This window comes from Leptonychotes weddellii, chromosome 4 (genome assembly GCF_054177405.1).
Source record: "Leptonychotes weddellii isolate Sample4059 chromosome 4, ASM5417740v2, whole genome shotgun sequence".
NCBI lineage: Eukaryota > Metazoa > Chordata > Mammalia > Carnivora > Phocidae > Leptonychotes > Leptonychotes weddellii.
In genome coordinates, this window is record NC_138372.1 from 91304437 (window position 1) to 91331636 (window position 27200).

Genomic DNA, 27200 nt, shown 5'->3' on the forward strand with positions numbered 1-27200 from the left:
AGCCTGGTGATGGGTATTAAAGAGGGCACGTTCTGCATGGAGCACTGGGTGTTATACGCAAACAATGAATCATGGAACACTACGTCAAAAACTAATGATGTAATGTATGGTGATTAACACAACATAATAATAAAAAAAGAAAAGAATAGAAAAAAAAATAAATGCCCCAGATTTATTTAAGGCATATATTGGCCTCCTTACCCAAAATAATCATCCTCCTTCCTTCTACCTGCTCGAATTCTACCCATTCTTTAGGGCCTAGCTAAAGGCAAGTTATTTTACAAAACATTTCCTGACAATCCCAGCCCACACTTGTCTTCCTAACTTCTAGTCTCTATCTAGTCATTTAGTGCTTAGTAACAGACTGCCTTGTATTATTTGCTATCACTTTGTGTTTTAGAACCAACTAAAACGTACTAAAAAATTAGCAATGGGGGGGTCTGGGTGGCTTAGTCCGTTGAGTGTCCGATTCTTGGTTTCGGCCCAGGTCATGATCTCAGGGTTGTGAGATCGAGCCCCACCCTGGGCTCTGCACTCAGCATGGAGTCTGCTTGAGATTCTTTTCTCTCTCTCTCTCAATAAACAAACAAATAAATAAATAAAATCTTTAAAAAAATTAGCAATTAGTCCAACCTGAAAGGACAGCCCAAAATACTGATACAAGGTAGATTCACTGAAACCACATTGTAAACTTATTGGTTCCCTTTCAAGTCTAGTGCAGCTCCATGTGAACACACGAGTTCAAAATTACTACTGATGTGGATTCTTTAATCAGTTAATTCTAAAAACTGGCTTATGGAAGACTGAAAGACTTCCCTTTCTCTCACCCGCAGTACACACACACACACACACACAAACACACATGCACACACACACACACAATTATACCTACTGGCACATTATATTTCCCTGAGTAGCAACTGTACAGAAAGCAACTTTGGGTGCCAAGGCAAAACTATTTTTTGAGTACCCACTATATGCAAAGCACTTTGCTAAACCCGGTGAATAAGGAATTCACTCCTCTCTAGTCATCTTTAACCCAAATTCAGAGTCTGTTACATTGGTGGGTAAGGCATGCCTCTGGGCATTGGACTGTTGGGTAAATCCAGGAATTTTCTTCTTGGAGCAGACCAGAAATCAAACTGAGAAAAAAAAAAAGATGAGAGGAGGTGGAGGGTCATTGTCTTCCCCTACTATTAAAAAACATGAACTCAACAAACTGAAGAAGTTCAGCCTTTGTAGTTAAGACTACATATTACTGTGAGTTCAAATTCTTTCTTTTAATATATAAGATTTATTGAAATGATACTGTTTGAGCAGAACTGAGAAAGCTGAGTATTATTTCAGGTTTTCAAGCCCTAAGGAAAAATAGTGCCTTTAGGTTTTCCATTCAGCTAGGAAAATTATAGCTTCATATTTGCAACACTAAAGCTAATGCAGTGTCAGCACCTCCATCAAACTCTGTTGTTCAGCAGTTTATAATTCAAGCAGAAAGTTTCACTCCAAGCCCAAACTTGGCCTACACAATCTCAAAGCAAATGGAGAAAAAGTTATTTTGGCTAGGGCTGATTTATAAAAGCAAAAGAGAGGGGTGGGAGGAACGACCGGGCTTGGGAGAACGGAATCAAGAACTGTTTTCGGAAGGGGCGACGGTGGGGTCTGGAAGAGAGGGCGAGCCTGGCGGCGGCGTCTACAAGGTCTCACGGGGCTTTGGCACTGCCGGGGTCAGGGAGGACTTACAGGGCTCCGGGCTCACCTGATTGAAGTGTGCACCGATGAGCGAGGGTTCCCATATCTTTGAACTGTTGTTCGCAGTCCCGCCTTTCTCTTTCTTGGGTGCCATGCAAAGGACGGGAGGAGCATTGGCGTCTAAACTGGGCTCAGGCCCCGACTAAGCGTCCCCGCTGCCATAGTAACCGAAGCCACGCCCAGTTCCTGAACGACTTCGGTTCCCCTCCCCCAAACCTGTTCTGAAGCCACCGGCCAACCGCTTCCGTCACCATAGCAACCGAGCTTCCCAGCCCGCGGCAACCCCGAGGCGGGACTCCCAGACCCCCTGATTAAATTTTAGGGTTTTCCAGCGGTACAACTGTGCAAATGGGAGAGGTCAGGCCGAGGCCGGCTTCGCTTCGCCCCTCTGCTGCTACTTGGAGCCTCTCCCGCCCGAGGCATTGTCTAGAAACTCAAAATCCCTGGAATCCCGTCCATGACTTCGACACCAAAAGTTTTTCGACCCTGGGCAACCTCGAATGGAGAACCGATTCCCTCAGGAGACATCCCATGTCACTTTCTCACCCATTCTAATCTGCCCCAACTGCTTCCTGATGTGCAAATTTATCTCCCTGAACTCCTTCCTTGGCTTCGTTCTTGGGTCCTCCTCCCACGGACTTCCTAAACAAGTCGGATCACTTTTCCAGGAGATCCGTTGTATAACTGTGGTTGCGATTAAGATCTTTTCAGGTCTTTTTCTCTGTCTAATCAGCGCCAGTTCTCCCAAACCGTCCTCCACTGGTAAGTAGCCTTTCTTCCCCCCACCCCCCCCAACACTCACCACTACTACCTAAAAGATGGTGGTCACAGTCCCCCAAATAATAATGACAGTAATAATAGTAATGGTAATAACAACAGCTCCTTTTTCGTGATCACGGCTATATCCTGCACATAGTTCTATCATTTAATTCTTACAACCACCTTCTTGCAAATCCCACGGTGTGTGAGTGACGGCACTAGGGTTAGAATCCAGGATTGTCCGGGTTCCCAAATCCAGTGCGCTTAATTAACCTCTACAACTGTTTTAGGACTGCCAAAATCAGAGATGCCCCCCTTTGGGGGGCTAGACTTACTTTTATTTATTTTTTATAAATAAATAAGACTGATTTAAGGACAGACAGGGGCAGAACTCAACCAAAGGTGCTTTGCTTTTAGTACCTATAAAATGCAATGTTTAGCTATTCGCCTGAACCCTGCGCTTGCCGGGAGGTGAGATGCTTCAACAATCCCAATGGACCAGGGATGGCTAAGGAGATGCATGTGACCTGCGGCTTAATTTCATTCAGCACAACCTGCCAGCTGACCTTCTACGGAGTAAGGTGTTGTAATGCTTTTTATTGCTTTCTTTGAGGAATAAATTTATGTGTGAGGGCCATGGTGATATCCAGCCACTATTATCTTACTTCATTGGGGGGGGGTGAGTTTAAAGATGCCACTGCTTCTCAACTCCTATTCATAATTTGGACCAACAAAGGGAAATTTCTCCTCCCACCCCAGTTCTTTAATACAGATTATTAAAGAGAAAGCACAGTTTCTAGAAACAGTCTTTTCATAGGAAATTGACAAAAAACATCGACTTTTCCTTTCTTGCTGCAATATGTGTATTTATCTTCTGGGTTGGACTAGATCCATGTAGCCTAGTCACAAGTCCTATCTCGAAGCCCTCTCTTGTGAGCCCAGAGGAATCATGCCAGAAAGAGAGTTTCCTGAGGGTCTTCATTGCAACCACGTAGGCTGCCACTGATCCATTATCATAGAAATTTCTCCAAAATTTTGTTCGTCATTAAAATTTTCTTTCCTTTTTTTAATTTAATTTAATTTTGTTATGTTATGTTAGTCACCATAAAATACATCGTTAGTTTTTGATGTAGTGATCCATGATTCATTGCTTTCGTATTAGATGAAAACTGTCTTTGGGTTACAGTTTGAATATAAAGATGAATCCCTGACAGACAAAAAAAAAAAAAATATAAGGAATCATTGATTACACATCATTCTTCATTTTGACCATAAGTCTTCCCATGGGTTTAAACCGTCTGGGAAAAACGTCTTTCATTTTTATTAGAGAAGCAGTAAAAAGTTTGTTGGCCTTCCAGTTAGATTTTATAAAAAATTTAACTAGATGTTTATGTGTGTCATACTATGTTACTAATTTTCTTTCTTCTTGAATGTGAATGCATATTTCAATATAAAACATTATGGACAATCAGTTCAGCCAAATTGCTAGCAGATGATTAATAAAATAGGTTGCAGATAAGAAAGAAATGAAGGAGAAAAATGGAATGAGGAGAAAAAGTAAAATTAAGTGTTCTTTAAAATTGCAGAGAAAGTGTCACTTGCTTTGTCTTGTAAGTGATAGCTGTCTAACCCCAATTTTTGCAGCAACAAAATTTTGGTGACATATATTGTGGTAAAAACTGATGAGCTCTTCATCAAACATTTCATTCTCTTTCCCCCTACTGTGAGAGTCAGACAACATTTTTCAGCCTTCCTTATTCTTCGATGGGAACATGTGACTGAGTTCTAGCCAGGGGACACAAGTAGAATGATATATGGGCATATCTAAGCCTGGCCTTTAAAAATATCTCCCGAGCATTATTCATGCTCTGGTATTGGGGTGACACTGAAAGTCTTGCATTTCTGAATGATCGCTGTGGCACAGAGGTTCCAAAGTCTCCCTTACCCCTGAGATCCACCCTGTTTTCTCCACCAAAGGCCTTGCTTGGGACCACTAAGTGCATGAGAAATAGACTTTTATTTTCTTAAGCTGCTGAAATATTGGTGTTTGCTATAGCAGCTAGAGTTACCCTAACTACTCTAACGTTTTTGATAGTTTTCATCTGAGAGTCAGCTTTTAATAAATCTGACGGTAGTCAGCCTTCCCACAATGGCCTGAGAAAATGAGCTCGTGACTTTCAAGTAGGCGGGATGCAGTGCTGGCCACTGTGGGAGGCTAAAAAATCCAATCCTTGCCCTTCCAGCTACTGCAGCTAGTGGTACCCACCCTCTTGCACCCTTTACCTTGCCCTCCACCTGCTTCTACAGTACATTCTTTCACTTCTTTATCAAGTTAATAAATTCCTTACTTTAAAGAAGGGGTTTGCATATTTGAGTAATACAATGAATCAGTCTGCTTATATCACGTACACCAATGGAGATTTTCGCTCATTTTTCAGAAAACGAACCGAGACCCTTCACTAGAAAGACATCTGTGAACATAAATTATGATCTAGCAAATGATTTAGAGGAATTAAACATTTTAAATGTCAAAAATAAAGATTTCAGGATGGAAAAATGCACTTCCAATATAATCTTTTATAGTTTCCTTTGTAAAAGTCCTAACAGAAGAATTTTTATGTAGATTTTTTTGAAAAAACCTATTTAGAGAATTTGAAATTAAAGTTTTATGCCTCTTTCCTACTTTTGGCCTATTTCATTATTCTAGGGAAAGTGGCACCGTGGATAATTTATGATACAAAAGGGGAAGACATTATACAGTAACCAAATTTATGGGAGGTTTCATCATAGAATTGGTCTGTTTATTTTCAGAAAATAGGTGTGAATGACAGTGTTCATAGTTTTAAGAAGTGAAAGCCATTCAGCTAAAAAGGGACACTGCCAAGAAGAGAAAAAAAAGAGCATTGCCATCTGTCACACATTTATGCTTTTTTGGTATAATAAATTGTTTCCCCAACTAAATATAAATTGAAACTTTATAAGCATATACTTTACTACATAAATTTTCCCATATGTCAGTGGCTAAAACAAAACTAGACTATTTGGAGGATTTTCTTTCACATTGGCAGGGTTACTCCTGGCTTGTTTCAAGTAATTTTTGCATTTAATATTGTTTTGTTCACCAAGGACTGTCTACTTTTAGGGATGCACTGTTTCTTAAGGATACTATGATTACAGAATAAGTTGTTTTTAAAAGTTTTATACTTCAATCTTATAGTGTTCAGTGAACTCTTATTTAGGCATGAAGTCTAAGCATTATTTCTCATACCTGAAAGGATCGAGCCAGCTCTTGATGCATCCAGTGTCCTTACTAGGTAACATTAAGAGCTATGGACCAATTCACTTCTATGCCAACATTTCAGGCATTCAAAGAATATTTAGCTAGAACAATCTGCTTGCCTTTGGCTAAGAAGGTCTCACAGATGTGCACTGATTTTTCACACTGGCATCCTACATCTAAGAACACTTCTCACAATATCTTTGTGTTATTTACCATCATAATCTTTGTGCTTCCGATCTTCAAAATACAATGTCGTAATGCACTGTCCCTGAGTTTTTATTGTGTGTGATGCAGAGGGCTTGATCTCTTTCAGCTACAAGTTTCAAAACATATGGAGAATACTACACCTGCATTCTATGGTCAGCATTAGCTTCCTATTCAGTTGTGAGTGCAATTTAAAGTGTTGACTTTAATCTTTAAAGCCCCTCATTGTTTAGAAGTCAGTTACTCCAGATATCACATCTCTCTCTATGCATCATCATGGCAATTAAAATCAGCTGCAGTGTCTGCAGGTCAGAATCCCCAGTGAATTGCGGGGAGCTTGGGAGTAGATCATTTTCTAAAGAAGAACTTCCCTAAGAACCCTCTTGAATGATAAAAACAATATTCGAAGTTTACAGTTTTGGCCTTGAATGTCTTATCATATATCTATAGGTCTCTGGAACTGTAATTAAGTGATGCTGATTTAATTTTTATTTTATTTTATGTTATTTGTGGCCAAGAGTTTAGAATACCAAATCTATTTTTTAATGAATCAGAAAAATAACAGTTGTGTATATTAAAAATAGAAAAACTAAAATTCATCTGTTTCATATTTGTTAGTGTGGGAGTTTTCACTCCAGTATGCTCTCACTCAAGTTTTTCTTTGAATCTAATTTTAAATGTCTTCAGTGAAGGGATTTGCTGTAAATCCTTTGGGGACTGTTTCAAAATCCATAACTCATGGTAAGTCATTTCTCTAAATGCTTAGCTAAATGTTTGATTTCTTAATGTTTTATCAGATGTCTGTCACTTATAAATTTGTGCTATGTTAAATAATAACTTTCTTTTTACCGTGTACAAGGTTCAAAACCTATGGTTGAGGTGAGCCTACATTAAATCATTTGCCAGACCACGGAACAATCTTTTGGGAAGAAAAGATATTATATGTCTATATGTGTCCATATCTGTATCTGTATATTCTATTGCTTATGTTTCTCTGGAGAACATTTACTAAATACACTGGTCTTTAAGACAGTATTTTATTTATTTTAGAGAGAGAGAGAGAGAGAAAGAGAGAGAGCATGTATGAGTGGGGGGGTGCAGAGGGAGAGGAAGAAAGAGAATCTCAAGCAGACCCCCCGCTGAGTGTGGAGCTTGACTTAGGGCTCCATCTCATGACCCATGAGATCATGACCTGAGCTGAAATCAGGAGTCAGGGCTTAACTGACTGAGCCAACCAGGCATGCCAAGAGGGCATTTTTCTTTTTTTTTTTTTTTACATTTCCTGTAGTTTAATATGTGGTGAATTCTTTGAAAAATCACATTTATTACAACACAGTTTTTATTATATGTATCTTATTTGACATCCTTTTTTCAGATATTGATAAGCATTGGCTTCTAGGTGAAGTATAAAGAAATATTCACAAAACTGGCATCTTTTATGTTTTTAAGAAATTTAAGAGGAGATTTCATTGAACTGTGGAGTCTTTCTGGTAACAATATAATAGTATGGAAACCTTATTATTGAAATCTGCTTTCTGTTTGGTGAAGATGTCGGCCTGAAAAAGGAGGAGGGATTTGCTAACATTAAGGAAAAGTTCCTACACTCCATGTCTGTCTCTTTCTGAATACACGTTCTCAGAAAACATCCAGTGAAGGCTCTGCCTCATGGCTGATATAAATGGAAATAAGGAAAGAATATGAGGGAAAAGAAAAGATTTCTTCCCAGCATTAGGAAGATTATAAGAAAAGACTCATTCAAACATAAAATAATTTCAGCCAAGGCACAAGTCAATCAGAATAAATATTGCTTCTGAAGGTCATATTAGATAATGGCTGCTTTCTCTGCCTCACACTATTTCTGAATGAATCTATTCAGGTCTTCCACCATTTCCTTTATGGGAGCCCACCATTTCTAGGTTTGCCTATCAAAATAATGGCTTCATTGACTCTTTCTTAGATTTCAACTCTCTGCTATATATTAAACAAAACAAAACCTCATTCTTTGTTATGCCTTGATTGTTGTACTTCACTTTTTCTCTTATGCATAGCAGTGCCTTCTTTATGTTCTTAAAGGTTTTTTTTCCCCCCTTCTGCTGGCTATAATCTCTAGGCTTCTAATTTTGTTCACAATCAAGTTATACAATTTGACAATCATCCACATTTTAAAACTTCTACGATTATTTTTGTGTCATGGTATACACTCTACCTGAGCCAGCTGTCTTAATCCTTTAGAGTGTGGCCATTTTCCCTACTATACTTTTCTGGGTAATAACCATTGCCAATTTATCCCACTAAGTAAGTTCCTCATTTTATTGAAATTGTTTTTATAAAGCTTAAGTTACTCACATTTATACCCATAATCTCTCTCCCTCCCCCTTCACTCTAGTAGGAGTTTGAAACCCTATTAATCTATTTGTTACCATAGTTTCCAAAATGCCTCAATATTAGCTTTTTAACTTGCCATATACTCCACCCTCAACACAACAGATCTATTAAAAAGCAGAGAATCAAATCATGATGCTAAGAGACACTTCTTGAGATCATCTTCTACTAAGAAGGAAAAAATTATTTCTCCTAGGCTCTGTTCCCTGCTCCAGCACTCGCTGGCTGTGTGACAGCCTTGGACAAATTATTTAACCCCTCTTTGTTTCAGTTCCTTTATGAAATGGGATAATCATGTTTGCATTATAGGGTTGTTGTGAAGCTTAAAGTACTTAGTAGATATAACTGCTTAAAAGAGTTGGCGTGTACTATGCCCTCAATAAATGTTACCTAATATTTTTTGAATGAAGTTTTTACCTTAGAGTAGTTTTAGATTTATAGAAAAGTTGCAAAGTTAGTGCCTGGGATCCCAATTTACTCCACCCAGTTTCTCCTATTGTTAGCATCTTAAATTAGTATGTTACAACTAATGAACCAATATTTATATGCTATTGTTAACTAATAGTTTTTACCTAATGTCCCTTTTCTGTTCCAAGATTCCATCCAGGATATTACATTTCATTTAGATATTCTGTCTCCTTAGGTTCCTCTAAACTGTTAAAATTTCTCAAACTCTCCTTGTTTTTCAGGACTTTGATAGTTTGAAATAGTAAGATATTTTATAGAAAGTCTCTCAATTTTGGTCTGTCTGATGTTTTTCTTATACTTAGACTGGGGTTATAGGATTGGGGAGAAAGAATGAAGACATAAAGTGCCAGTTATGAGTATGGTATCACATGATACCAAGGGTACATGCTATCAATATGACTTATTGAGGGTGTTAACCTTGAACACCTGGCTAAGGTAGAGGTTGGTAGTGTTCTCCACTATAAAGTAGTGCCCTCCACCACCAATTTTTGATGCTATATTGTTTGAAAGGAAGCAACTATGTGCAGCCCACACTTCAGATATGGGGAGTTGTGCTCCACCTCCCTGAGGGAGGCAGTGTCTACATAAGTATGTGGAATTCTTCTGTATCAGAAATCTTTTACTCCCTACCACTTATTTATTCAATCATTTATTTTTATCAGTAAGGATTCATGAATATTTAATTTATTCTTCAGGCTATAATCCAATACTACTTTATTTATTTGGTGCTTAGCTTAATTGTTCTAGCTTTGACCGTAGGGAGTTCTTTCACTTGACTCCTGGGTCTTCATGATGTACTCTTCCCTCTTTGTTTTTTCTATCTATCTCTCTTTTTTAACCCCTTCTTTACTTTCTGGCACTACCAGATGTCCCAGGCTCATATTGCATATTCCCTGCCCCAACCCTAGAATCAGCCATTTCTCCAAAGAGCTCTGGTTCTTTTTATTGGAGAGTGGAATTAAAGATCTGAGTGTTGGGAATGCTTGTAGCTACCAGAGTGTTGTTTGTTTCTAGGTGCTTTCACTAGGCAGAATTAAGAAATAACCCATGAATAGAAACATATACACACAATTATCTCTATATACCCATTTATGTAGCACAAATTCATACTGATGTTTATCACTCTAATCCAATACCACATGGTGCCTTCTACCCTGCTCATATTTTATCAGCTATGCATTCATTCACTCATTCATTCATGTTGAGTGTCTTCTATATGCCAGGACCTATGCTCAGAACATGGTGGATGCTCTCCCTACTCTCATGAGGCTTAGAATTCAGTTAACAACTTAAATTTTTACTTTAGTGTTTTGGTACTACCAAGGATTGACACCACTCACACTCACAATAGTCTATTTTCACATCTGTTTTTTCCCACCATACTCCAATCCCCCACTTTCAAAACTGTACTATCTCTATTGACCATCCATTTCCTTCTCTACTTTCGTTTCTCTTCCTTCAACTCCTTGTCCTCTGGGGTTTTTTTATTCTCATTAAAACACACTCCAGCATAAAAGTGACTGGGACACTTGATAAGCATATTAGTACTTCCTGCTTGTGTGGCACATTCTTAACTTCTTTCACATCTCATTTTGACTACAGAATTACTTAATGATCAGGTTATTACTACATGTCTCCAGAGGCAAGGGAAACAAAAGCAAAAATGAACTATTGGGACTTCATCAGGATAAAAAACTTTTGCCCGGCGAAGGAAACAATGAACAAAACTAAAAAGCAACCTATGGAATGGGAGAAGATATTTGCAAATGACATATTAGATAAAGGGCTAGTATCCAAAATCTATAACTTATCAAACACCCAAAAAATAAAAAATCAAGTCAAGAAATGGGTAGAAGACATGAACAGACATTTAAACATACAAATAGCCAACAGACACATGCAAAAATGCTCAACATCACTTGGCATCAGGGAAATACAAATCAAAACCACAATGAGATACCACCTCACATCAGTCAGAATGGCTAAAATTAACAACTCAGGAAATAACAGATGTTGGTGAGGATGCGGAGAAAGGAGAACCCTCTTACACTTTTGGTAGGAATGCAAACTGGTGCAGCTATTCTGGAAAACAGTATGGAGGTGCCTCAGAAAGTTAAAAATAGAACTACCCTATGACCCAGCAATTGCACTACTAGGTATTTACCTAAAGGATACAAAAATACTGATTCAAAAGGGTAAATGCACCCCAATGTTTATAGCAGCAATGTCCACAATAGCCAAAATATGGAAAGCCCAGATGTCCATTGACTGACGAATGGATAAAGAAGATGTGATACACACACACACACACACTGGACTATTACTCAGCCATAAAAATAATGAAATCTTGCCATTTGCAATGATGTGGATAGGACTAGAAGGTATTATGATAAATGAAATAAGTCAGTCAGAGAAAGACAAATACCATATGATTTCACTCATATGTGGAATTTAAGAAACAAAACAGATGAACATAGGGGAAGGGAAGGAAAAATAAAATAAGAGGAAGGCCGAGAGGGAGACAAACCATAAGAGACTCTTAACTATAGGAAACAAACTGAGGGTTGCTGCAGGGGAACGTGGGTGGGGGGATGGTGTAACTGGGTGATGGACATTAAGGAGGGCACTTGATGGAATGAGCACTGGGTGTTATATGCAACTGATGAATCACTTAATTCTAGCCCTGAAACTAGTAATACACTATATGTTAACTAAACTGTATTTAAATAAAAAATTTGAAAATAAATAAATAAAAAATAAAAACCCATTTTACTATTAAAAAAAAGAATGATCAGGTTATTACTATGGTGTTTGTCCTTAGCAGCATCTTGTGATTGCTACACACATGTATGAATTTGTATGGGATGCATCATAGAGGAGGTCCCACCTGGTCTATTCATTCACCTGACTCCTGCTATCAGGAATTGAAGGCCATGAGTCATTCTCCCATGCAAATAGGGAATAATCTCTACGGTCTCCAATTCAGTGCTTTTGTTTGCTGCTTGCTGAAAAGAAAATTTCTTGGCATTTTCATATATTGTTACAATTAGTAAATATTTTAATTCTTGTAAGTTAAATTCAACCCAATCCTCCTCATTGTCTCAGGGGAATTAAAATTATCGCTGTTCACAAAGGAAATTCACTTGTAATTCTCTTTTTCATACTGTCCTAGTTTTGTTTTGATAACAAAATTATATTAGTCTATCAAATGGATTGGGAAGTATATCTTCTTTTTCTGTTTGCTGATAGAGTTCGAATAAGATTAGAATTATCAGTTCCTAGAGTTTTTGGAAAAGATTTATTATAGGTATAAAACTGGGCCTGGTAAGGTTTTTCTGTTTTTGTTTGTTTTAAAGATTTTTATTTATTTTTTTGAGAGAGAGAGAGGCAGAGAGCACGAGAGAGAATGAGCATGAGGCAGGGGTGTGGGAAGGGCAGAGGGAGAGGGAGAAGCAGACTCCCTGCTGAGCAGAGAACCTGATGTGGGCCTCAATCCCAGGACTCTGAGATCATGACCTGAGCTGAAGGCAGATGCTCAACCAACTGAGCCAGCCAGGCGTTCCGTTTGTTTGTTTTTTGAAAAAAATATTTAACATCTGATTTCATGTTAATCAAATTTGATGTTCTTTAATGGCTTTAACATTATTTAGGTTTCCTCGTTATTCTTGAGTTAGTTTTAAGTAGTTACACTTTTCTTAAAAAATTTGCATTTTTGTTTTAAAGTTAATTGTATGAAGTTACAGTATTCTCCCATTATTTTTAATTATTTATTTATTTATTTGACAGAGAGAGAGACAGCGAGAGCAGGAACACAAGCAGGGGGAGTGGGACAGGGAGAAGCAGGCTCCCCACTGAGCAGGGGAGCCTGATGTGGGGCTCGATCCCAGGACCCTGGGATCATGACCTGAGCCGAAGGCAGACGGCTTAATGACTGAGCCACCAAGGTGCCCCTCTCCCATTATTTTTATAATTGAAGGTATGTAACTATCTCTTCCTTCATTCTGAAGGTTGTGTATGTGTGCTTTTTTTTCTTTTTTCTTGAGTAAACTTCCCAGAGATTTGCTAATTTTATTAGTCTTTTCTAAAAACAACTTTGGGGGGTGCTTGGGTGGCTCAGTCGGTTAAGTGTCCAACTCTTGTTTTTTTTTTTTTTAAGATTTTATTTATTTGACAGAGAGAGATATAGCGAGAGAGGGAACACAAGCAGGGGGAGTGGGAGAGGGAGAAGCAGGCTTCCCTGCAGAGCAGGGAGCCCGATGCGGGGCTCAATCCCAGGACCCCGGGATCATGACCTGAGCCGAAGGCAGACGCTTAACGACTGAGCCACCCAGGCACCCCTCCAACTCTTGATTTTGGCTCAGGTCATGATCTCAGGGTCATGAGATCGAGCCTCAACTCTGGCTCCGCACTGAGTGTTGAGTCTGCTTGGGATTCTCTCTCTCCCTCTCCCTCTGCCCACCCCCCCCCCCATCTCTCTCTCTCTAAAAAATAAAAATAAAAAATGAAACAACTTTGGGCTTTTTGATTCTGTCTATTGTATGTTTGTTTCTTATTTTATTATTTTTTACTCTTTGTTATTTCCTTCTACTTACTACATTGTATTCTATTATTTTCAACTTTATAAAGGTGGATGCTTAGTACATTAATTTTAGTGTTTTTTTCTCTGCTAATATAATCATTTAAGACAACGTTTTTTCCTGTAAGTACTATTTTAGCTTTATATCACAAGTTTTGGTAAGTACTATTGTATTATTGGTATTGCTTTATATTTCTAAGTTTCATTGTAATTTCTTTTTGACCCATAAGTTATTAGAAATGCAATTCTATGTTTCCAAATGTGTGGATTTTTTCCAGTTATCCCTTTAATATTCATTTTTGACTTAATCATGTTATGAGTAATTTATTCTGAATGATGTTTATTCTTTGAAATTTATTGACATACATTTTATGGACACATCTGTGCTCAATTTTTGTAAATGTTTTATGTGTACTTAAAATGAATGAGTATTCCTTATTGATGGAAGTAGTGGCCTCTGTAAAGAGCTAAGATTGAGTTCGTATTATTCATTTTTTTCAATATTCCTACTGATTTATTGTCCAGTTAATTATGAGTTATTTAGAAAGATATTAAAATCTCTTTCCTTAAAGGTAGATTTTTAAATTCATTCTTGAAGTTTATCAAGTTTTGTTCTATATCTGTTGAAGCTGTGTCATTTGATTCATACAAGTTTAGAATTATTGTGTCTTATTAGTAATATGCAACTTTCTATCATTGTGTAGTGATTCTCTCACTTCTAAAGAATGATTTTTGCCTTAAGGTCTATAATTTTTATATACTGATTACTATGACTGTCAATTGATCTGAATTTATTTCTACTGTATTATTTTGTACTTTCTCTTTGTTCTGCTTTTCTAGTGATCTGTGTTTTTGTCTCCTTTCTTGTCATTTTATTAATTTTTTATTTGCTGAGGCTTTTGTTTAGTATTTCATTTATATCCTGTACTAGATACAAGTTAAACACTCCATGTACATTCTTTTAATTACCTTAGAAATTTTAACATACATACTTAAATTATCAAAGTCTCCTCTGAAACAAAACAAGAACTTTGGACCGCTTTAAATTCCACCAACCAGGGCGCCTGGGTGGCTCAGTCATTAAGCATCTGCCTTCGGCTCAGGTCATGATCCCAGGGTCCTGGGATCGAGCCCCACATTGGGCTCCCTGCTTGGCGGGAAGCCTGCTTCTCCCTCTCCCACCTCCCCTGCTTGTGTTCCCTCTCTCGCTGTGTCTCTCTCTGTCAAATAAATAAATAAAATCTTTAAAAAAATAAATAAATTCCACCAACCCCTTGTCATTTGCACAGTACCATTGGCCAGCAATTCATTTGATTTTTTCCTCTCCCCAAAAAGATAGTCAATGTTTGCTAAGATGCTTAGATTTGCCCACAATTTGGGCTATTCTTTACCCATCATTTCTTCTTTCATCTCACACGTTTCCTCCTGTATAATTTCCCTTCCTTGTGCAGTTCAACCTTTCTAATTTATTTTAATGATAATCTGTTGGTGATAAAGTCTTTTAGGGTTCCTGTGTATGAAAAAGTATTCATGTTACTAAGTTGTTAAAAGGTAATTTTATTTGACATACAATTCTAAGCTGATAATTGCTTTCTTTCAGAATGTTGAAGAAGTTATTTTCCAATTTTCTGGCTTCCATGGTTGCTGACAATCCAGCAATAAGTTTAGTTGTTGTTTCTTTATGTAGCCATTATGTTGTCTCTGGTTTTATCAGGACCTTCTCTTCATCTTTGGTTTTCTATAGTTTCACTATGATGTACCTAGTTATGGATTGCTTTCTATTTATCCAGCTTGGGATTCCTTCTGCTTCCTGAATCTGTCAATTAATATCCCTAATAAATTCTGGGAATTTTCGCAGCACTTATGTCTTCACATATATCCTGTCTTTCATTTTTTTCTATTGTTTTCATTTGAAACTTCAAGATGTATGTTTGATCTTCTTACTCTATTCCTCACATTTATTGATTCTCTTATATTTTCCATATCCTTGTTTCTCTGTACTGAGTTTTCTGTAATTCATTCAGATTTATCTTCTAATTCACAAATTCTCTCATCTATGTCTAACTTGTTGTTTAACAATTTCTTTGTTTCTTTCCGTTTAATTTCAGCCCTAGTATGTCTATGTGACTTTTTTTCATATCTGCCTGGTCATTTTCTTTCTTTCTTTCTCTTTTTTGTTTTTGAGTGTCTTATTCCTTGACCTATTTGATATTCTCATTTTTTTCTAAAGATTTTACTTATTTATTTATTTATTTATTTATTTGAGAGATTGAGAGCAAGAGAGCGAGTGCAGGAGCAGGAGGAGAGGGAGGGGAAGAGGGAGAAGCAGACTCTCCGCTAAGCAGGAAGCCCGATGCGGGGCTTGATCCCAGGACCCTGAGATCATGACCTGAGCCAAAGGCAGATGCTTAACGACTGAGCCACCCAGGCGCCCGATATTCCCTTTTTTTCTATTAACATAGTAAGCATACTTATTTTATATTCTTATTTGATTGTTCTATCATTTGAAGTGTTAAGTGTGTCTGAATAGATCTTTGCTGTTTCTGGTCTTATTCATAGAGCACTGTTTTTTTGTACATTTTTATTATTATTATTTTCTCTGAGTGTGTATTAATGAAATACTTACGGCCTGAATTGAATGTGTCTTTCTCTCAGAGGTACATGTATGCTAATTCTAGACTTGAAGTTTTGTGGTCACAAACCTACAAACCTATGAGGGTGGGCTTGTAGTTTTGCAGTCTCAGGAGAGATTTATTTTTTACCCATTACCTAAGGCTTTGACAAACAAGCTTCTTTGCCATCACCCTTTCTGGAGTGGGATTTATATATGTATACATTTTGGCTATTTCACTAAAGGTGTACTGCCCCATAGTTTCAGTTTTGTTTGTGGGGGTCCCTACTGATGACCTACCTTGGGTAGGCCCCAGATATTATTTCTAGCCCCTTCACTACTGGCAGAACTGATAGAATGAAAGTTCATGGTCACTTTGGTGTTTCCTTATTTTTCTGGTTTCCTGAATTTACTTTGTCTCTGAGATTTTCCTTATATTCTTGTCAGCTCAATAGTATATTTTAATACTTTTTCAAATATAATTTTATTCAGAATGTTGAAGTTTTTTGTAAGGAGAAAGTTGTTCATTGTATTTAGTGTCAGAAACATAAGTATTATAATCTGTTTTCAACTAATATCCATCCTAGACAAGGCAGCTTTCAAATTGAAACAACAAAATGATGGAGCAAGAGGTAACCTCTTTCCTTTTAAATTGATTATGCCCCCATTTAAGAATGCCTGTCTGACCAATTGGTGGACATCCAGTAATTTTGCTTCCACATATGCAGCCTGCTGTGTATTTCTGTGTTTTAGGAAGAATCCTTTTTTGTGTGTGAATAAGATTTATGAATTGATTTCCCTGAACTGATATTTTTTCTTTGCTTATATATAATGAGAATGAAGTAAACTTGTCCAATGATAGAAATACTTGAATGTGAGGGAGAGAACCTATGTAAGGTGGTAAAATCTCTAAAAATATATGACCACAGGAATATTCTCAGGAAGAGTGAAAGGTAATGTCCTTTATTCTAATCCCCCCAAAAGACTTTGAGATCCCCCCAAAAGACTTTGAAAAACCAAAAATGCAACAGAAGGATCTTCCAAGAGTGAGACTGAATAAATCTTCCAAGCATGGAGTAAGTGTCGTTGTAATCAAAGACATTACCTACCACATGAGAGGGATACTGAGCACATATGCAGTGCATAGGAAATCCTCCAGTCAAAGGTCACACGTTAATAGGCAACAAACTATACAAAATCACTTACTGGGGAAACAGCATAGATATAAAATGCAGATTTGAATGAAACCACACCCTGGATTTACTCCTTTTTCCTAGTGTATAGGGCCCTATGTTGCCCTTGGGAAATGAACAATGCACTAAGAAATATTAAGGAGGAGCTTGGTGGATGGAAACAGATGGAGTGGGCAGCTGTCCGTATAACGACTCTGTGAATTGCATTGCTTGAGCATTTTGAAGTGGGAGAGAGCAGAAGAGGAAAGCATGAAGAACAAGAGGTACGGGGGCTTAAGTTTGCAGAACAGAAAGGCTAGCTGTGGCAACCAGATGGAGAGACGTCTGGGGAACTTGTTTGAATATTCTCTGGTTCAATAAGGAAAACCGATTTTGGCTTGATTCAGAGCCCCTTTATAATTGCAATTCCCTCCCGCCCCCGCCCACCCCTCACACACATTTATTTCCAGTGACAATATGGGATAATGGAAGATTTTTATGTTCAACTTCCTGTTAAACTTCCTTAAACAAAAAATATCTGATTTGTCTAAATAAGTTGCATTTCCAACTCTGAAATGCTGGTATAAAGGGATCTGCTCTAAAATTAATCTACCTGAAACCCACAACTATAATAAGACTAGTTTTATACCTACTAAATTCTATTTAGCAACCCAGGAAAAGAGAAGGGACAGATATCTTCCAAACCTCCCAAGTTAAAATTCAGAATGTTTCCAGAATTACATGAAGTAGAATATGTTTTTTTACTTTACTTACCTCTTTCATTCTCACTGGAGCCTTAATATAGTTATTTGTCTGAAAAGAGGACATGTACTTTACATAACCTAATCTTTGCTGATTGGAATTCAAGCTGAGGTGAATATGTGTGCTTAAACTTTGCTTTGCAGAAATTCAGTAGACTGAAGTTCAGCTCAAATGTGCAATCCAGAATGTTGTGGCTCTGAAATCGAGTTAATCATCCCTTTCCCATGCATTGTTTATTGTCACCATAATCCTAATTAAAATAATAATTCTGATCATAGTTGATAGTTACAATGAGAAGACTTTTATGTAAGTTTGTGGAGAGAAAATGAGACAATCACTGAAAATGAGACAAAATTACCGATTCTTGCTTCTGTAATTATTCTCGCAAATACTCTGAAAAATATCATGTACTCCACGGCATTAGCAGCAGAGTTTAAAAATCCTCCATAAAATCAACATTATCATAGTGTTTGGCACATATAAACATCAATAAATATAGCCATTATGGATTTAATTTTTATTATCATTATTATTGGCCCTATAAATAGGTTTCACCAGTAACTTGTAACCTGTTTGTGCTGACAGTCTTTGATAAACAAACACCAACTCACATATATAAAACACCCATTTTTTTTCTTTTTTCTTTTATTCTGGCCACTAATGCCTCTGGTTTATCTGCCATTTTATTTTTTTAATTTATTTTTTTATTTTTTAAATTTTATTATGTTAATCACCATACATTACATCATTAGTTGTTGATGTAGTGTTCCATGATTCATTGTTTGCGCATAACACCCAGTGCTCCATTCAATACGTGTCCTCTTTAATACCCATCACCAGGCTAACCCATGCCCCCTCCCCCCTCCCCTCTAGAACGCTCGGTTTGTTTCTCAGAGTCCATGGTCTCTCATGGTTCGTCTCCCCCTCCGATTATCTGCCATATTAGATAGAAACCTCCCACATTCTATCTCCTCTCCTGATCTCTCATTCCCAGTGGAGTATTTATCTTATTTTTCTGCTGCTGATGCTGTCTCAATGTCGGGAAACAGAATTCTGTCCCTTCTTCAACCCAGGAAAAGGGAAGGGATGAATATTTTCCAAATCTCCCAAAGTTGAAAATCTGAATGAATTTCCTTAGAAACAAAGTCTAAGTGGAGATAACCAAAATGAGTAAGTGACATTCAGGCCTACAAAATGTTCCCCATGCCATGACAATAAAGAAGCTAATCAATGAGAGGACCAGATGAAGCTGTGTTTTGATTCAGAGAAAGGAGCCCTTGAACCCTGCAATTTCAGAGAAGAGCTGAAAAGGACTTGGATGAGGAAAGAGAACATTACTGGTAAGAGAGTTGGTACAGGCAAAACCTCAACCACAACAAAAGTGTGTGTGTGTGTGTGTGTGTGCACGTGCACGTGCATGATGTGTTGATCAGTTGGGGTGGGTTGGGGGGGTACAGTGATGGGACCAGGATGATTGGAATCAAGAGTGTGTTAAAATAAAGACAGGCAGGATAGAAGGTTATAGCCAGTGTAAAGTCAGATTATAGAGGCTCCCCTCAGAAAATTTCAGAGATTGGGGTGCCTGGGTGTCTCAGTTGGTTAAGTGACTGACTTGTGATTTTGGCTCAGGTCATGAACCCATGGGTCTTGAGATCAGCCTCCTGTCTGGCTCCCTGCTCAGCAGGGAGTCTGCTTGGGATTCTTTCCCCTTCTCCCCCTGCCCCCATTTGTGTGCGTGCTCTCTCTCAAGTAAGTAAATAAATAAATAAATCTTAAGAAAAAAAGAAAAATTCAGATGCACATCGTGATGAGTTTGACTCCTGGGTCTTGAATCGCATTAGGTTTTCCAGTAGGTCAGCCTAATCTCCATCCATATGCTCAGCCCTAACCCAGGTCAAGAGAAGACAGTCATGTTTTTGGGACTAGAATGATTTTGTATTCTGATTTTAATAATCAAGCTTTTGTCTTATTCCTGGGTCTGAGACCTGCCTCTGTGCCATGATCCTAGTGTTTGGGTTTCTATCTTGTTTCCTCATTCCTGGGGCCTTACCTTGTCCAGATTATAGAAAACAATGCCTTCCTCTTGTGCTGGAATTCTTCTTCCCTGTTTAGCTTCTCCTGCCCCTTTCCTTTTTATCCCCTCACTCTTACCCCCTTTTATCTCGTATATATTGGCTTTTTTTCATGAAAATTGGTTCCTGTCACTCAAGCCAGAACTCTTTCAGATTCAAACAGATTCTTCTTGAAAAGACCACCTGTAACCTGCCCTATAGACTATCCTAATAATGGGTGGGTCTGTAACATTTCTGTTGCCTCTTTGCTTCTTCTCTGCTGGTTAAGAGATTATAGCAATGTGGAGATAAATTTTCCTTTTGTCATCCCCTACTCAAGAAACTTTCATAACTCCCTATCACTTCCAAAATGGAATTCAAGTTCCCAAGACTGGGAGTGACTTACTTTTGAAGAGAAGATAACATGCTTTGTTCCTATTTATTTGTGCCTAGAACTTGGCACATAGAAGGCACTCAGTAAGTCTGTTGAAAGGATGGATTTTGTTTGCTTTCTAAGTCTTTCTCTATAATCTGGTCTCATCCTACCTGCCCCCCGCCCCCCCGCCACCATCTTCTTCTTCTTTTTGACACATACATTATATTCCATTTAAACTTGTCTTTGAGGGCGCCTGGGTGGCTCAGTTGGTTGGGCGACTGCCTTCGGCTCAGGTCATGATCCCGGAGTCCCTGGATCGAGTCCCGCATCGGGCTCCCTGCTCGGCGGGGAGTCTGCTTCTCCCTCTGACCCTCCCCCACTCATGTTCTTGCTCTCTCTCTCTCTCTCTCATTCTCGCTCTCTCAAAAATAAATAAATAAATCTTTAAAAAAAAAAAAAAAACTTGTCTTTGAATAGCTCTTCCCACCTTCCCCTTCTTCCCCTCACATCATGGCTACCATTATTTCCATGCCTTTGCTCATTACGATCAGCCACTAAATTATCCCTTCTCTGTAAATTTTTCTCAGATTAAGCCTTGCATCCTTTAAGAAAGCTTCATTCATTATTCTTGCCAACATTAACAACTTCATTTTTTTCATAATCATTTTATGTGTCTTAATAGAGTACATGCTTAGGGAAAGGATTCCTCCGACATATTTTATTTCTCTTTTTTTTCCCACCATGCTCAGGTTAGCATTGGGCACATAGTTGTAGTCTGGTTATTGATTGCTGGAGGCCTTGGTCCCAAACACAGAAAAGGCAGTTTCCTCCCCACTCAACTTTCATGCCCTCTCTCTAAGGGCTCTGGTATTTCATATCTCCCTTGCTGACTGGGTTTTGTGCTTAGTAGGTGCCAGAGGCAAGAGGCCAATGTTCAAATTCTGGCTATAGCTATGTGTATTAGTTAACGTTCTCCACAGAAACAGAACCAATAGTATACAATCTGCTTTACTCAGTCAGTCCACCAATTCAAAGGCTAACCTTTTTTGGAAACACCCTCACAGACACTTCCAGAAATAATGTCTAACCAAATATCTGGGCACCCGTGACCTAATCAAGTTGACATAAAATTAATCATCACACTGTACAATTTCAGGTAAGCTGTTTAAGTTTGTTAGCCTCAGTTAACTTGCAAATAATAAGTAATAATAGTAATTGCCCCATAGTGTTCAAAGGAAGTTAAGATGTGATAATGTGTATGAACAGAGTTTTATAAACTATAAAGTGATTAGTAAATATTAGGTAGTTTTAGGGGCTCAATAAAACTTACTTGAATGAACATATCAGAGAATTACCCATCATTCCGTGTGTGGTGTCCAGATCAGGAGGCTCTGAAATTTTTGACAAAATCGTTTGACAGAAAACTCACAAGACACTAGCCATCTCATTTGTATTTACAGTGCTCTTTTAAAGGTCTTTCTTGATGTGTTATTTTCTAAATTTTCTTCTTCATTTTAATTAGTTTATAAAGGGTTTTCCAGCTACCCTCACCATCTCAATAAACACTTACCACATACTTCACTGTTTATTTTTTCTCACTTGGGTCATTTTACATGGTCATTTCTTACTTGGGTCATCCTCAGTGGGGTTCACCACCTTCTAAGGAGAGGCTTTGCTTAGCCCCTCTCTGGAATCCTCCATGGAGATGCTATGGCAGTTACCAGGGCAGGTTAGCTATTAGGGATCCCCTCACATGTTTCCTCCAGGAACTTTCTGCACCTCCTCTTCCCTGCTGTCATTCCCGTGGTAGGAATACCAAATGGGAAGGGCCCCCATGTTGGTGAGACCAACTGCTGAACTGCAAATGATAACTCATTCTGATGTGGCGTTGACAGAGGAAAAAAGCTGAGGGAGGCATGCACCGAGAGGCAGGTGTTGGCACTGGTCCAAGGAGAAGTATCTGGACAATCTTTGACAACAGCACATGCCTGGCTTAGGATATTTTTTTCTCCATTTGTTATGGCCAGCTCTAAGAATAGGGAAGAACTTGGCAGAAGAGTCCCAGAGGGAAGGCTGTTCTACTCAGCATTTCTAACAATCAACTACTGAGATATAGTCCCTTCACGTGCAGCCACACTGCAGGGTGTGGATGGTGCATATGTGTACATGTCTTATCTTTTGGCACAGTAATTTCAATTCTAAGCTGTAAACAAAAAAAAATTAGTTACGACGTAGTTCATCAGTGTGTCTATAGCAGATTGGAAGATAATCTACATTTCTATCCAAAGGAAATTGATTAATTTCATAAATTTCATTGATTACATCAATATGAAGAAATATTAAGCACTGATCAAGATGATGTCTCAGAAGAGTATTAAATTACACAAAAACTCCTCAAGGTATTTTAACTATAAAAAAGCAAGTTACTAACATGGTTGGTTTTGTACAGTCTGCTCTCAAGTGCATATGTGCATGAGAAGCAGTGTATCTTAGGGGCTAAAAGCACATTCTCAGGAGTTAGGCTGCTTTGGTTCAAATGTCAGCTCTACCACTTAATATGTGTGTGGCCATGGGCAAGTCTCCATGTCCCTCCATGCCTCAGTTTCCTCATCTGTTAAATGGAGAGAGTAATTTTGTCAATCTCATGAGACTGTTCTGAGGGGTAAAATTAATCCACAGAGTGCATACATACAACCTCAACTCACAGCATCATAAATATCTACTCCATAAGAGCAGATATTAGCTATTCTTACATAATTATATATGCATAGATACAAGGGAAAGATACATATCAAAACAAGAGTGATTGTCTCTGCATGGTATGATTATGGGTTACTTTTATTTTCTTCATTTTGTATATTTATACCTATAAAACTTATGTAATAAATGTATAATACTTTTCTAATTTGAAAACATAATGAAAATGATTTCAATGGGAAGATTATTAAAATACAGAACACTGGTTTTGCTTTTTACAAGGAGGATATACTACAGACTATAAAAATACAACCTGCAAATAAATTAATCTGAAGTGTAAAAAGTTCTATTAGGTCATTTTTCTGGATTCAAAATCCTGTTCAACCCTAAATATTTATTTGGAGAGGGCATTGTAAGCTATTGTCCTTTAGTAATACCAGACTCCAATTTTTTGTTTGTTTTTGTTAGATGAACTCCATGGCTTATAAAGATTCAAACAGACATATACAGAGAGAAGTCTTATGGAGAACTCTGGTGCAGAGACAGATGGATTGAAAGCCAGAGCAGAGAATTAGGATCTTGTGCCTGAGTTTAAAAAAAAAAAAGAAAAAGAAGGGAGAATGAGCATAGAATCACATCTCTGATAGAGTAGGGAGCATCTTGTGTTGAGTATAGGATAGTAGAAGTGTTGTCTATTTTGGAATCAGAAAGATCTGGGTTCGGTCCTTAACATGTCCCCTTGTTACCCTCACTCCTCTCCTCACTTCCTCTCTTTTCCTTTCCATTTTTCATTCCTTCATTCATTCAACAAACTTTCTTTAATTTGTTGTAGGTATTTTGTAAGCTTTAGGAATAAGAGTTATAGAGAATGGGTTCCATAACTTCAAGGAGGGTAGGGGTCTGGTGGAGGTGATAATTTGATAGACAATGACACCATGGTGTGTTCTGTGCTTTGGTTTAGACAGTCATAAGATGTTGCAAGAGCAACAGGACCGTTACTCACACCTGGTTTGGTTACAAAGTGGTTGGTAGTAGGCATGTGGGAACAGAGTGCTTCCCAGAAAAGGGGTCACGAACTGAGTGGCAGGAAGTTAAAAGTGGATGAAAATGGAAGCGGGGACAGCACATTGGATGCACACAGGGTTGTTAGACAGTAGTTCCAGGACCAAAAAGCGCTCCATAGGATAGGAAAGATCGGTGTCAGTGGGGGAGCAGAAAGAAAGGTGGGCAGAAACCAGATTGTGATGGGCCTGGTGTGTTAAGATGAGGATTTGCTTTTATTCTGAAAGCATGGAAAGCTTGGAGCAGCTTTTTATTCTTGAAAATTATGGAAAGTAACTGATAGATTTGGGGCAGAAAGCATCAAGATCATTTCTGCATTTGGCTATGTGATCTTGGGCAACATAACCTTTATGAGCTCCATTTCCATAAAATCTGTAAGCTGACTAAACTAGAACCCACTTTGCTGGGCTATTGTAAAAAGGTGACAGTGTCTAGAGGGCGCCTAGTGCAGTACCTGGGTTTATAGTGATGATAGGCTGGTTATCTCCAAAAACAAAGAGCTATGGCTTGGTAAGCAGGGAGAATGTCGAACTTGAAATAAGGTCTGTCTTTAAATCTCGATTCCGCCACTTCCTGGCTCTGCGACCTTGAGCAGGTTCCTTGACTTCTCTGAGCAAACAACAACTTCACAAGAGTAAGTCAGGATAGTGCTTGCTAAACAAAAATTCTCTCTCTGTTCTTCTCCTTTGGAGGCTGCAGGCTTTTGGAAGAAGAGCATCCCACGGTGGGAGATCATGCTCTGAGGCATAATCCCTGGAGCCCTGAATAGTAAACCAGCCTGTGTGGAGCCACATCTGGAGGTGCCCGCACACCTGGGGGAAGGAAGGAGAGGTGCCGGCAAGGGAGTGAGCGCGAGTGTGTGCACAGAGCCCTTCTGGAGCACGACCTCGCCGAGACGCCTGCTGAGCCATTACTTAAGGGCCTACACAGGTGTAGACCAAATTCCAGGCCTAAATCAAAGAAAAGTATTTCCACATGTTCCCATGCAGAGACCGGCGGAGAGCGAAAGCCGCTCAGAGCAAGGGAGGAGGGTAGAGGCGAAAGTGAGGAACCAGCAGAGGAAGGCAGAAAAACAGAAGGGCTGCCAATGTAAAGAATTCATTAGAGGAAAGTCATATTGTGACCTCCCAGATGAAGATGAGTGAAAATTCTTGTATGATTTAATATTCTATGGAAAGAGTCCAAACCATACGCTCTCTGTGCTGGCTGAGGTCTGCTACCTTCACTTGGGGGGAGTCCTACTGCCCATTACTCTGCATACTGCTGACTCGGTCCGGGCCACTCTCTAACGTGCTGGCAGGGTCAGGTGGAGAGGCTCGACTCAGGCTGCAATCGTAGACGCCTGGGCAGGGCGAGTATGGAAGAACTGGAAGCTTGGCTAGCCGTCTGCGTGAGGAAGGGCAGCAGCCCGGCGGAGTGCCCAGCGGGCCACCGGGCAGCCTTACTCCCTGGGACGCAAGCGTCAGCTCTGTTCGTTCCTCCAGCGCGCTCCTGCACTCGGGTTAGTCCAGGGCTTTTTAAACTTAAAATATAGTATGGGAAACATCTTCTTAAGAACCGGATGAAGCAATGACACCCCTTTGAAAAACAACAACAAAAATCTGCTCTAAAATAATAATAATGGGGGCACCTGGGTGGCCCAGTCGTTAAGCCTCTGCCTTCGGCTCAGGTCATGATCCCGGGGTTCTGGGATCGAGCCTCGCATCGGGCTCCCTGCTCAGCGGGAAGCCTGCTTCACCCTCTCCCACTCCCCCCCTGCTTGTGTTCCCTCTCTCGCTGTCTCTCTCTCTCTCTCTCTGCCAAATAAATAAAATCTTTTAAAAAAGTAAAATAAAATACAATAAAATAATAATAATGGGAAAGGGAGGGAAAACTGAACGGGAAGAAATCAGAGAGGGAGACAAACCATGAGAGACTCTGGACTCTGGGAACCAAACTGAGGGTTACAGAATCCAGGGGGTGGAAGGATGGGGGGACTGGGTGATGGGCATTAAGGAGGGCGTATGTGGTGACGAGCACTGGGTATTATACACAACTAATGAATCAACACTACAACAAAAACTAATGATGTACTATATGCTGGCTAATTGAACATAATAATAAAAAAAATAAAAAATAAATTTTAAAAAATAGGCCCTGGTTGGAAGTTAGAATGGGGTCGTGGGGTCTTACCCACAAGCTTCTCTCTGCTTATGCAGATCCATGCCTGAAGGGCTTCACAGAGAAAGTGTGAAAACTATAGGTCTAGCCCAACTCCCCCAGTTTGTAGATGAGGAAATGGAGACACGAGAGATTAAGAGATTGTCCAAGTGCCAGTAATGAATTAGGGGTTGAGTGAGGACTGCAATCACATTCCTCTGGTACCTTTCTCAGGGCATTTTCCTAGCCCCAGGCTCATAGCCCTTTGCTTTCAGAAGAGAGGTGGTTACAGTGATGTCGTGTCTAATGAGCTGAGGGTTACAAGAAGCAGTGGGAGAATTTGAGGAACCTGATGCCCTCTCTTCTGTAGGAGCCTTAGAGGAAGCCTCCACACCTGGTCCTCACTGGGTGCAAAATACACATCTGTTGAATTGAAATGAAAGGCTGTGGTTTCAGGCAAGAGTCCCTGGGAGCCCACAACCCCTCCACCTCCAGTCTTAGACATTCCCTGGATCTAAGGGACTCTGAGGAGCCGCCTCCTCCCAGGAATGCTCTATGCTGCAGGAAATGGGCCCTGGGCTTTAGACTCAGGCAGAAAAACCTCAAATTGCTGCTTTATTGTTTAGACAAGCAAATTCATAATAAGGTGCTGCATCTCTCAAGTGTGAAAGAGAACCAGAGTAAAGCCTGCTTGGGACTCTTGCTGAGCTGGAAGTCTCCTTCCCAGTCAAAGAACAACTGGTTTGACACATGAATATTTATTAGCAGTAAAAAAATAAAAAAAAAAAAAATCGTCCTTTGAAGATTCTTGCTGAACTTCTGACTTTCCCAAGGTATTCAGTCAGGTCCTTGGTTTCTTCTTCAGCTGACTGGATCCCCTCCATGTGGTGTGTCCTGGACCAGCCAGAAACA

General features: G+C 39.1%; 1 protein-coding gene and 1 long non-coding RNA gene across 7 annotated transcripts in view; one reads left to right on the top strand and one right to left on the bottom strand.

Annotated features, from left to right (window-relative positions):
* Positions 1-1955, bottom strand: part of SPAG17 (sperm associated antigen 17) — a 218826-nt gene extending 216871 nt beyond the window's left edge. For 2 of the 6 annotated variants that reach the window (XM_081815773.1, XM_081815772.1), the window contains exon 1: positions 1757-1935. In XM_081815773.1, the coding sequence (XP_081671899.1) occupies positions 1757-1843 (87 nt within the window). In that variant the 5' untranslated portion in view covers positions 1844-1935. Of the gene's footprint in view, positions 1-1756 lie in introns of all 6 variants that reach the window. The other 4 variants (XM_081815775.1, XM_081815770.1, XM_081815769.1 and 1 more) reach the window with 4 other exon arrangements.
* A 295-nt stretch (positions 1956-2250) lies between these two features.
* The window catches only part of LOC145720872 (uncharacterized), a 34679-nt gene continuing 9729 nt past the window's right edge, over positions 2251-27200 (top strand). The window contains exon 1 of the long non-coding RNA XR_014144121.1: positions 2251-2511. This is a non-coding gene — a long non-coding RNA (uncharacterized LOC145720872). The remainder of the gene's footprint in view (positions 2512-27200) is intronic.